Source organism: Acipenser ruthenus, chromosome 1 (assembly GCF_902713425.1).
Source record: "Acipenser ruthenus chromosome 1, fAciRut3.2 maternal haplotype, whole genome shotgun sequence".
Lineage (NCBI taxonomy): Eukaryota > Metazoa > Chordata > Actinopteri > Acipenseriformes > Acipenseridae > Acipenser > Acipenser ruthenus.
This window is the reverse complement of record NC_081189.1, coordinates 25,999,906-26,011,697: the sequence shown is the minus strand read 5'-3', so window position 1 is coordinate 26,011,697 and position 11,792 is coordinate 25,999,906. Positions and strand designations below refer to the sequence as shown.

Sequence of the window (11,792 nt, the reverse complement as noted above, 5' to 3'; positions counted from 1 at the left end):
ATGGTAAATGCAGAAAACACGGTAAAATGCAAAATTACAGAAACAATTAAAAGTGGTACACTTTTTATATGGATCTTGCTAAAAAATAAAAGAAACTAGTAAAGTTCACTAGGCACAGTGGCATAGGCCTAGTCAAAACATTGGTGTACTTTACCAAGTTTCTTTTAGTTTTATCAAGATCTTACAATAGAAGTGTTTGAAATGATCAATACACTTTTATCTGGAGTTTATTCATCTTTTCTTTTCCCGTGTCCAAAGTTTTTGGATGTGCTCAAAGATCTTGGCTGCGAATGCTATAAACATTTGGTTACAGTCGGCCATCTAAGCACCATTCGAGCACTACTGCTGACTGGATTTGAATCGCAGACCTAACTATGACCCTATACAGTGTCGTCTTGCCAACCCACATTGCCACCTAATAACTCAGTGCTCACATCACAGGGGTAGCCCCTAATCTCTTGCCAACTATAAAATCCATGGAATCTTGGCATAGGAAATAGTATGGAGCAGTTTAGGAAGAGACCTTGTCTGCATGTTACTGCGCCTAGTTTGTTCTGCATGATTGACACCTGGCTGCAGAAAGCATATCGCTGCAGCTTGTGTTTTTCTTACTGTGCTTTCAGTCCATGATATCATGATACAGCATTTTTTCCTGGTACAGAGCTCTACATTTGATCTTTGGCACTACAAGGAACCTCCTGCCAAAGTTTAAATGAAATTATGTGTTATACGTGCGAGAATGTCTCTTGAGTTGAGCAATGATGTGTTTTTCTTTTTTTAACAGAAGATTTTATGAAATTGGATCCCTTCAGAGGCTAAGCGGCAGTGCCAAGTCTAGGATACAAATCGGTACCAAGGAACACATTTTGTATTAACACCACCATTTATCATACAGATTAATTCATAGAGTGTATTCCCTTTTTATACTAGGAACCACTAGAGTAATATATAAAAAAAACCTCAAACTTGGCCATGATAAATGTATTGGGTAGTACAGTGCAATTAGAAGCTATTTGATTTTTTTTTTAATTTAGCTCAAATTAAAAGGGAAGTCAAAAGAAGTTTACAGTATTGTTCAATGCATTTGTCATTTAAACACAATACAACATATTTCAATAATGACCAATCTTAAAGTAAATACTTCTTTGTAATCATGACTTTATTACAGCTAAAAAATAAAACATCTAAAAAAGGCTTTTACTTTAAAATATATATATATATATATATATATTCAGCATTATCAAACTCTACAATTTATCTGAAACAAGACTAATTTAGAATGATAGTAAAACAAATGTCTGACACAATCAACAGATCTACAGGTTTAATAAAAACATGTTACTTTTTTGTTTGTTAAAAATATAGTATTGTTCTACTCTGTTATTGATGGCACAGAATAATAATTAAAAAATAATAAACTCATTATTTATTACATCCACAAGAAGACAACCCTTACACTGAAAACTATAACAGTACAAAGTGAAATTTCACAGGTTTGGGAATAAGCTTGACTGAAAATAATTCTGTTATTGGCAGGGTGTTTCTCAGAGCTTACTGAACAAAGAGTAGATCTATCCCTCTGCTCACTCTCATGTCACTATTCGATGATTCAGTGTCCATTAATCAGCATTAGTTAGGATTAAAAAGTGATGTAATACATGTTGCTCTAATTATTGACACAGGCCTTCAGAATGCCTCAATTTTATCTTTCTGCATGGCCAACAAAGAATGGGATTTTGCCTGGATTGTCACCAACAAGGTTTATTCAATTGGGTCCTTCAGTTGTTTTCTTTTGAGACAGTGGTTTCCTGTAAAAGAAAAAGAAAATCAGTGTTAAAAAAAAACACAGCAAGCACCCACAGTAACAGAAGATCTCAAAGAAATAAAGCTGTTTTTATCCTTTGATGTTTTTTTCTGCATTTTGTGCACAAAGGAGTATAAAAACAGCAGGTGTAAATACCACCATTGCTTAAGTTATTAGAATAGGACCCTCCCTAGATATTTCCTCACTGTCAAGAGCCCCACCACTAATCACTGATTGGTCTAACAGAAAAGTTTTATGCCATTTATTCGAGAGCTTACCTTAAACAAAATATTTGGAAACTTTGCAAATGTTATTGAAAAGGAACTTGCACTTTAGATAGGATGCATGCGTAGCAGTTTCAACACTACCGGTATGCATTATCAGCACCGTGATTTAGCAATAAGTTACATGTAATCTGGCTGGAAGTTAGCACAGTGAAACAGATTTCATGAAAATAAACCACTTCCAAGGAATTCTCAGGAGTTTAAAGGTTATCCCTGGCAAGTGTTTTCTTTACATAACCTTAGTGAGGATGGTGAATCCATGCTGGCAGGCACTGCCCTGCAAACTCGCCTCTGTTAACATCACTGCACATTTCAAACGAACATTTGTACAACTTTATTTGCAGCACTGGAGGACTGCAGAGTTTCCTTTCCCAGTGGAATGAAACAATAAGATTCCCAAATTGTTTAACATCATTTCACTTCTTGAGTAACCAAACATTCAAAACAGGAAATGTTTTCAAACTTTCAAAACAGGAATACCTGCTTCACAAAAACAAAAAAACAAAATTGCAACACTTGGTGGCAACACCAGTGATTTTCCAAACTATATATATATATATATATATCATGTATTGTGCAGATACTAATACTTGTTACCTTTAAAGCTCTTTTGCTTTGGCATAAAAGGTGGAAAGGTCTCCAGCAATGTTCTTTGTCAAGTTTAGTAAAGGTTTTAGAAATGTAATGTTTTTAACAATGATTAAAAAAAAAAAAAAGTGTGACTCGCACTAGCAACGTGTTATACTTTCATTAGTGCGATAAGCAAAGAAAAATCGAAATTGCAAAATTCAACAATTAGTTTTATGAATATGGCCCTACGTATCTAATTGCAAATCTTAACCAGTAATTTGTCTGTTTACTTGACTTCATAAGTTGGTTGGTAATAAAACAATCTCTCAACCAGTATTATACATTTCAAAGCAAGTACAAATAAATATTATTACATTCATTTATGATGGAGGTTGTAAAGAAAGTCAAAGTACAGGTAAGACTTTTTTAAAGACATTTTTATTATCTGATAATTTCAGATAATATGTAAACAACTTAGGATTGTTAATTGCATTGTACTGAATAAATATCAGAATAAAACAAATGTGTACACACGCACATGTTTTATAAAGGACCATTTTAATTTTAAGAATTAAACTATGCTGTCACTGAACACAAAGGGCCAAATTCACAAAGCATTTACCAAAGTAGTAAGTTTGCACAATTTGTAAGTATAATAAAGGAAAGGCAAACCGATTATATCACAGAACAAGCAATAAATAATTAACCTCCTAAATTATCTATTTGAGGATTTTTAGAAAACCAAGGGAAACATTCTCAGAAGATGGCCTTTGCCAAAAGTAGTTATAGTATTTCAAATTGGTGAAATTACTCCTAGTATTCTCAGAAGGTTGTTATAGGTAGTCATAATATCAATATATATATATATTAGAGGTCGGCATGGGTACCCACCATGAAAAATACCCAGATCTTTTTCAGTTAATGATTTAAAAAAAAAAAAATACATACAGTATATTAATGTTTTAAGTACCATATAGTACACATACATTTAGTCTGTTCAGATTTGTAGACTTGTGTAACCTTTTTCAGTACTTGAAACATCTAAATAATAATAATAATAATACATCTCGGTTTAAATACAGTTATTAATGTTAAATGCGCTTCATGCTGAGGGATTCTTTGCGACATATATTGGCCATGTTCCGTTGTTGTTAACATGGCTGTTATGTTCAGTTTTTAAACTAATGCCGTCGTACAGCACCGCTATTACGTTATGGACTGTCGCAATAGCTACCGTAAATTGAGCCAGCTGGGTTTTGACGGCAGTCGCGTGAGACATGTGCGTCTGTTTGGTTAACAATGAAGTGCCGCTCCTGATCATCACTAAATTCTGTCTTGTGAATACATAACAATGGCATCCAAGCAAAGCACTGGGTGGAATTTATTTACCAAGCAGGAGAAAACGGAATGTGCAAACTCTGCCAAGGAAATATTTCATTCAAAGGAGGAAGCACACACTTAATGTGCTCCACATAATTTTATTTTTATATTATTTATTTGCTTATTTACTTTGAAATAAAGGCTACTTATGTCATCTTTTGGTACAAACCTATTTCATTTTCCTTTTCAGGGTATGAATACTTTAGAATTAGCATTTTTGGAGGAGTTTTACAAAAAAAATTGCTGAAATAATTAATTGTAGACATCTATTTTTTGTAACTTTTTTTTTCCCCTCATCCAGAAAAGCAAAACTTTTGCTACAAAAGATTTTCACAAAAAATATTTTTTGAGAAATTTCTAGAAATTATAAATGTCCATTGGAGTATGTAAGCTTTTGACTACAAGTGTGTGTGTGTTTGTGTGGCATTTTCACAACAAAGATGAAAGCAAACTTAAAATAAATAAGAACATTAATAAGAACTTAACGTACAACCTGAATTTTTTCTCCGTATTTGCTCCAGAATGTCATTTTGACAGTGTTTCTGTGCCCTGTGCTTTGATCGAAAGTGTTGCAGTGGTCGAATGGAGGGCTGTACAAGTGAAGGCTGACAGCAGGCTCTGTGTGGCTCACATTTTCCACTCTATGCAGGCCAATGGAATCTACAAAGGGCAGAAGAACCAGGTTACGTGGCAGCTTTTTTAAAACATTTAGTATAGACTTCATGCTGACATTACTGGTAGGATTTAAAAGCTGAAAGGCAGTCTAGAAAAATCTTTTTACTAGGGCATGCTGCTAGTTTATGATTAGCATGGCAGCTATTTCTTTCCATGTAAGACACAAAGCACATGCTGTGCTTGTAAATTTATACCCAAGCAGTGAGTCATACTGATCAAACATGTTGCAATAATTTGGCAGAGAAGAAGAGCCCAGGGAGCAGGCATAGGATTCCAATGAATACTTGATAGTCACTAAAAGTTAAAAGCTGTAAAAATGCGGCGTATGTGAAGATAAAACGGTGTTGACTACAGGTTTTGGCTGCAACATTCCTATGAAATGTGGATATTTTATACCTGAGCAAAGTGGCCAGGTAATCTTAAAGTAAGCTCCGCGGAGTGACTACTTATTCCCTCGGTAGGCGGGACCGAGGACGTCACTCCCCGGAGGGGCCTATCGGGAGTACTGACATAAAATGCTCAGTAGATACCTGACCTGTGGCAGGCATATCCCAAATGTATTGGTTGGTGGTCATCTTCTCTTTCGGAACCAAGGTTACATCCGTAACCTAACGTTTTGGCAATATGTTTTAAACAATGTCAATCATGCACTACTCTCTTTCTACATAAAGAAAATGGCTTTCAGAAGGCGGGCAGTGTGCAGCAAAGACATTGCTACTGACCAATCATCATTTTTGTGGACCTACGTAATAGAATACACTTGTTAGAGTGACTTGTGACTGGGGTGGGTTGAAAAAAAACAGCAACTCTATGGTGTGATAGATCATGGGCCGTATCTGTTACTTCTCACAATTCTCGGATTCAAAATGCATCCAGAGTTCTACAGCTAGGGCCAAAAGTTTTGCACCACCTAAAAGGATTTAGGTGGTGCAAAAGGATTGAGACATAATAACAATAACAATATTAAAAAAAAAACATATATGAACATAATTAAGATGTTTTATTTAACATCATGTAATCAAAGAAACAACAAAATGATATCGCAAAATTCTACCGTAAGTCTTACTACTGAAAACTAAATGTGGATTTCCTCACTTCAACACAGTAAGTTAAGCTTTGTACATGTCCCGGTATTGGTGAAATGTACATGCTATTTATTATAGAAACTGAAAGTGGATGCGTTTGAGTGGTGTTCATTTTTTATAACCGATTTTGCCAAATATAAAATAAAATTCAAGCCATAAATATTCTATATGTGTAAAATATATTCTAGTTTGATATGTATTCGCAGAGCAAGTTGAATTTGCAAAGCTTGACAAGTTATGGTCTTAAATTTATATACCATAGCTTTAGATACAAAGTAATAGCAGTTAGTAACAGCAATCAGTCACCCATCATTTAGTACCTTGAACCGTGAACTGGCACTGAATTATTGCATAACTACTAAAAGATAAAACTGCAATGCATGCAATCAGTGCAATAACACCTCGGATCAATAGATGTTATCAATGCATTCATTAATTGATTGTTTGGTCAGCTCCAATATCCAACCCTAAAGGCACATATAAATATATCCCAGTCTGTAGACCATCCATTATTTTATATATATCACATTTTACACATTATTGTGTTAAATTAAAATGTTCTACATGGTATGCTACATCCCCGACTTCAAAAGGTATAATACCATAATGGTGGGTTTTTTTTTCAGCTGGTTTAATAATACAAAATCCTCCTATACATAACATAGGAGTAACATTTGAATTGGGGCAGACACCAAGGTTGGAGATGCCGCAGTTACTTACCACTGTAATAACCAATGTAACAATGTAAAAAAAAAAAAAAAGATTCAGTTTACACAATAAGGTCATTACTGTATAAGCATGTATACACCTGGGTTCAAATACACTGTCCATCTATGTGGGTGTTGAACATACCACTTCAATTCAGAATAAAAACTGCTCCTGACCGCAGCTGACCAGGTTTTTCTTTTTTTTTTTTAACCACAAGCCAGCCTGCATGCATTTGATGTCATATTGCCCACGAAGTTAGACCATGTTTAAAAAGAAAATGTAAGTCATCCCTACCGTTGATATAAGCGCACTGGTTTTCATGTAAGATCCTTTCTGATTTCTTAGTCATCCCTCCATTCATTTTATTATCAGGCCATTCAAAGAGGGTTTCTTTCAATTGGCCCTGGAGCATCTTCATGAAGCAGTGGGAATCTGTGTGATCATGGATACTGCTACAGATGGGAAGGAATGGGAAGGAATAGAACTCAGTATATATGCCCAATGGCATGTACTGTAGTAAATTGTATATTCACATACATATTCCACCTTTCTATAATAACACTCTCATAACCTTTTTTTCAAGAAATTAGGTCAAGTAAACAAACTTCATAGCTATGATAATGCAACCAAAATATATTTGCCTGTTTGATTTATAGTTTCATCTGTTGCCATACCACATACCACTATGCTTTACACAAAAGTAAAATATAAATACATGTAAAACATTTAATGACACACAATTACCATTTACACAAAGGTTTTAAAATAAACTTCATGAATTCATTTAATAATAACACTATATAGACAAGTGATCAGTTATCCTCTGGTGCAACAATTTTGTCTCAATCTATTTATGGGGAAGACCTGTATGATCCAAACAACCATTCTCACAATGATTTGTTTGAGCAGAGTTTTTCGACTCCTCACCTGCCATGACCTTCTCCCCAACATAAAATGATGAGATTGAACTTTCCATTTCCTTCATCAAGAAGGTTCCTTGTGTATCTACAAGAAAGGAACACGGTTGCTTACACTTTGCATAGACCATGATTGTCTTTTCCTTATACTTGGTGTTATGGCTCTTTTACCAAGGTAGAACTAAGCAAACATGTATATAACATCTACCATTAAAAGTAAGCTACAAGTCAATTGGCAATTAATGAAGGTTACTGAGGAACACGTCTGTTCTGTTCTAAGTCCATGGAAGAAGAATATGAGTAGACCAACATGTGTCTATAAATGCTGGCAGCACAGAGCACAGCAAAGGGCTGACATTACTGTGCCCTGTGGGGATTAAACTTGAACACTGTTGGCCAGTTTGTATTGTGTGGCCTCTGTGTAGACAGAGAGATTATGTGGGGAAAAAAAGCATGTTCTTACAGAATTAGTAATTACAGACAATATACCATGCTGGCGATCCCCCTATGAAGCAGCTGTTAAATGAGATCAAAATAAAAAAATGTCATTGACAATGACAGCTGCTACAGCATGTACTGTGAATGTAAGTGACTGCATGTCACCTATTAGATTTGTCTGACACTACAAGCCTACAGACACATTTTTAACCACCAATACCCAGATGTTTGCGTTTAAAACATGTTTCACCATGATTTTTTTCATGGTTCAGCCACTATTAACATTCTCAGATTCAAACCATGTTCATCTACAAATCTTCACAGTCAAGACCACGGAGATTCAGCACATGGTTGTACATCAGATCATTATTCTAGTAATTTGATTAATAATAAAAAATAAAAATCTACTTTATATATAACCATTTTTTACTAAGCCAATGTGGGCTCATTTAGGCGAAGCACTGCTGAATGCATTTTCTATGGCTCCAGCAGGGGACTTCTAATAAGAGAAAGACCTTCTGCAATAGACTACTGTGCCCCCTTTGCTGGGCTGCATGCTGTAAATCACATTTGTACAGTTTTTGTCAAAGCTAAATTTGTAACAATATTACATATTTTTTTAAATTCAGTATTAACAATAAAGGATATTTGTTTGAAAGCTCTGTATGAAAAAAGTTACGTATTTAATTTAGGACAGATATACACATGTATTTAAAACACTATGTTAAAATAAGTGAATGTTTTTATAAATCAAAGCCTAAGAAAAATGCGTACAGTTTAAGTTTTGAGTGATGAATACTATAGTATCAGTTAAAAGTTTATGAATATTACATAACACTATTTTAGATAAAGTCATAAATACAGTATGTGTTCATGGTACAATCTGGAATAGCCCTCAGGATCAAACAAGTGAAGGCACATGTAAACTGAGAACTACCGAATCACTACAGCATTCATTTTAGGAAATCGATTGGAAGACCAGAAAGTTATTGTATGTAGTTATAATTAGAACTGATCATGCAGTTTGTATCGTTGTTATAACGTTGCTGTTACGCCACTTACGTTACCTAAATGTCTGCTTTGTGATATATTTCACTTGCTCTGCAGTGAGCGAGTTGTGAATCTGAGCCGTATGTACGGTGGGTGTTGGTCTCGACATAAAAACTGATTGGTGTATTGAACCCCGCCCCCGATTCTGCCTATAAACATTGCAATTTTAACTCAGTCACGAACAGCCATCGCTGGAATTCAAAACAAAAATAGAAAGCTTAAAAAAAAAAAATAAAAATAAAAAAGCCACCGTGTTACTTTCTAGATTTGTTTATGTATTTTTGTTACAGTGTTGTTTGCCCCAGTTTTTTTCTAAGCGGTATATATTTATTTTCAAACGTAGTAAGAAAAAAACATTTTTAGAAAAGTGGTGTGTTTTGCACCAGAGAAAAAAAAAGCTTATTAAAGCAATTGTTTATTAATTGATTGCTTCCAAAAATGTGCAACCAGCTCACAAAGGCATGACACAATTATTTAGGATAACTATGTATGCGCTGTGCTAACAGCAGATTAGTTAGAAATGGGCATAAATAAGAAAACAGAAAAAAAGTCTGACCGTCTTCAGTGACAAGTACAGTCTTAAGAAGGACTACCTTCTGTATTCTAAGGGAAGCGCAGCAAGAGTATCATAAAATAAAGCTTTCAGAAAGTAAATGATACCCAATTTAACCATTCGCGTGTCCTACTATATACTTCTGTGTTCGTTTGAGCACTACTGTACATGGAAGATAACACCGTAATAAAAATTAACTGACATAGAACATGTTAATATTAATACGTCTGGTTTAGATATGTCTGGTTTAGTGTATAAAATATTGCAATTCCATAGGTCCTGATAATAAATATTCCTAACATTTATATCAAGTACATTTATCTCATTAAAATAATAAAAAAGAACTGTGTTTATATAAATAAACATTTGCAGATTAAATAAATACATAAAACAATATATTTAAATTGATACCTGAACTTGTCAAACTTTGCATATGCCTTCCATTCCTGAGGTTTACTCTCATATGATTCCATTAGGTTCTGCACCTCTTCAACATTAACTGTATCGCTAGAAAAAATCTGATGCAAAACTTTAATTAAATCATTTAAAGTTTCTGGCTTCACCACCTTGGTTTGCTCCATAGTAAATTTTACTTGTGCTATATTCACACTCCACGGGGTTAACTGCTTGTTGTCAGTAAAATTGTACTGTATTTATACAATCGAGAATGAAATTCCATTGGACTGTACCAACTGTGACAAAAGTAGAGGATGTTGTAGCACTGCAAATATAATTGCTAATGTATTTCAGAAAAAGAAAAACAGATCATTTAAAACGAACAGAATATTCAAATAGTCAGCATAATTACTTTAAGAGTTTTGGTACACAAACATATTTTATTATGAAAACGCTTCCAAAAAAGTTCTACCCTTCAAAATCTGAGGGGCGGGTGATGATCCGAATGGCTAGTTCTGACTTTCTGATACTTTGTCAATGCCCGCTGTTGCTACGTCAGTGTGTTTTCAGGCGAAACCAAGGAGACAGATGACCGTGACCCCAAAGTGACAATTTCCAGATTCAATTTTAATCAGGCGTATTATTTTAATGTTGACGTGCAAAATAGAAAAACACTATTTTGAAATAATTACAGTTTCAGGTACATAAGAAAAAAAAGAAAAAAACACACGTTTAAATAAAAACCTAACACATATAGATATTTATGAAAAAACAGTAGTTCAGAAACATTCTGTACAATTGTTGTTTGCTTAAGTGTGTCAAAGGACTAAAGGTAAGTAAATGTCAGTTGCTTAATGCATGCTGGCTACACATTAACCCAGTTAACATGGACACACAGATACGGTGCTAGGCTTAATTGACAGTATAAATCAATATTTTCTTATACATGTATGGAATTGTACAGAGAATCTGGTGACCTTCATAAATTAAAAAACAGTTCTCATGCGGTTTAATTCCTGGTTGTGAAATTGTTGCTATACATTCTATTTATTTGGTCATTATTGTTAAGGGGACATACCGTCAATGCATTCAACTCAAAATACTGTTTTTTCTGCTTTCTAGAAAACCCATTTTGAATTAGTGTTTAAATCCTGCATATTTAGTGAACGCAAATAACATTAAAATCAACATCTGAATTTAACAAGCATCCACTTTTATTTGGGGGGGGGGGGGGGGGGGGGGGGGGTAGTTTCTTTGATTACATGATATTAAATAATAAATATAAATGATGTTCATAATTTTTTTTTTCCAGTTATGTCCCAATCCTAAAATTCTAGGCGATGAACAACTTTTGCTTATAGCTGTATATGCAAAATAAATAACCCCAGACGAAGTGGTCGCTTGTTATGTAGAAACAAAAATAAAAATAATTAAGTATTATCAATTATAAGTGAACAATTAGTAGTATATGGAGTAAATATGAAATATAAAATACATGTACTTGCAATTGTACATTTCTGCATATCTTGAGTATTCATTAACACCTGTTTCAATCCAATGTTACAAACTTATCTGAACTAATTAAATATAATCAGACTCCTTGTTCTTAATGATGATCTTATGGTTCTTTGTTTGTGTTTTATTCTTCAGTTTGAAATATCAATGCACGGGTATTTCCAATAGAGGAAAAGTCACTGCTGCTTCCTGGTTTCTGATCACCTCATCTGTCTTGTTCAGACTCACTATCTAGCTGCAATCAGACCATGGGACCTATTGCAAAGATATTTATTGCTTTTGAACTATTTGTATACCTTGAATGAAAGCAAACAGAAACAAACGAAGAACTAGGGAATGTTCACAACAATATCAATTGAATTACACGGAATGAACTATGTGTGTGTGAAAGACAGTAGATTAGAATAGTGTTGATCG

At 34.2% G+C, this 11,792-nt stretch overlaps 1 protein-coding gene across 3 annotated transcripts; it reads right to left on the bottom strand.

The window, feature by feature from the left end:
- Positions 1 to 1,002: 1,002 nt before the first annotated feature.
- On the bottom strand, positions 1,003 to 10,108 carry LOC117408683 (cysteine dioxygenase type 1-like). 3 transcript variants are annotated; one of them, XM_059022650.1, is made up of 5 exons: positions 9,876 to 10,106; positions 7,434 to 7,511; positions 6,801 to 6,958; positions 4,529 to 4,698; positions 1,003 to 1,808 (listed from the first exon to the last, which is right to left on the bottom strand). In XM_059022650.1, the coding sequence occupies exons 1-5, from the start codon at positions 10,043 to 10,045 to the stop codon at positions 1,779 to 1,781; spliced, it is 606 nt and encodes a 201-aa protein (XP_058878633.1). In that variant the 5' UTR covers positions 10,046 to 10,106; the 3' UTR covers positions 1,003 to 1,778. The 3 variants fall into 3 exon arrangements, with proteins under 3 accessions (XP_058878633.1, XP_058878637.1, XP_058878644.1); XM_059022654.1 differs by having other exon boundaries at positions 4,532 to 4,698; positions 9,876 to 10,105; XM_059022661.1 differs by lacking the exon at positions 7,434 to 7,511 and having other exon boundaries at positions 9,876 to 10,108.
- Between the last annotated feature and the right edge of the window lie 1,684 nt (positions 10,109 to 11,792).

Coding starts and splice junctions, on each gene's coding strand:
- LOC117408683 (XM_059022650.1), bottom strand. CDS start 10,045: ATGGAGCAAACCAAGGTGGTGAAGCCAGAAACTTTAAATGATTTAATT. Junction 6,959..7,433: donor TGGGGAGAAGGTCATGGCAG/GTGAGGAGTCGA, acceptor TCCCATCTGTAG/CAGTATCCATGATCACACAG. Junction 1,809..4,528: donor ACGGAGAAAAAATTCAGGTT/GTACGTTAAGTT, acceptor TTTCTTTTACAG/GAAACCACTGTCTCAAAAGA.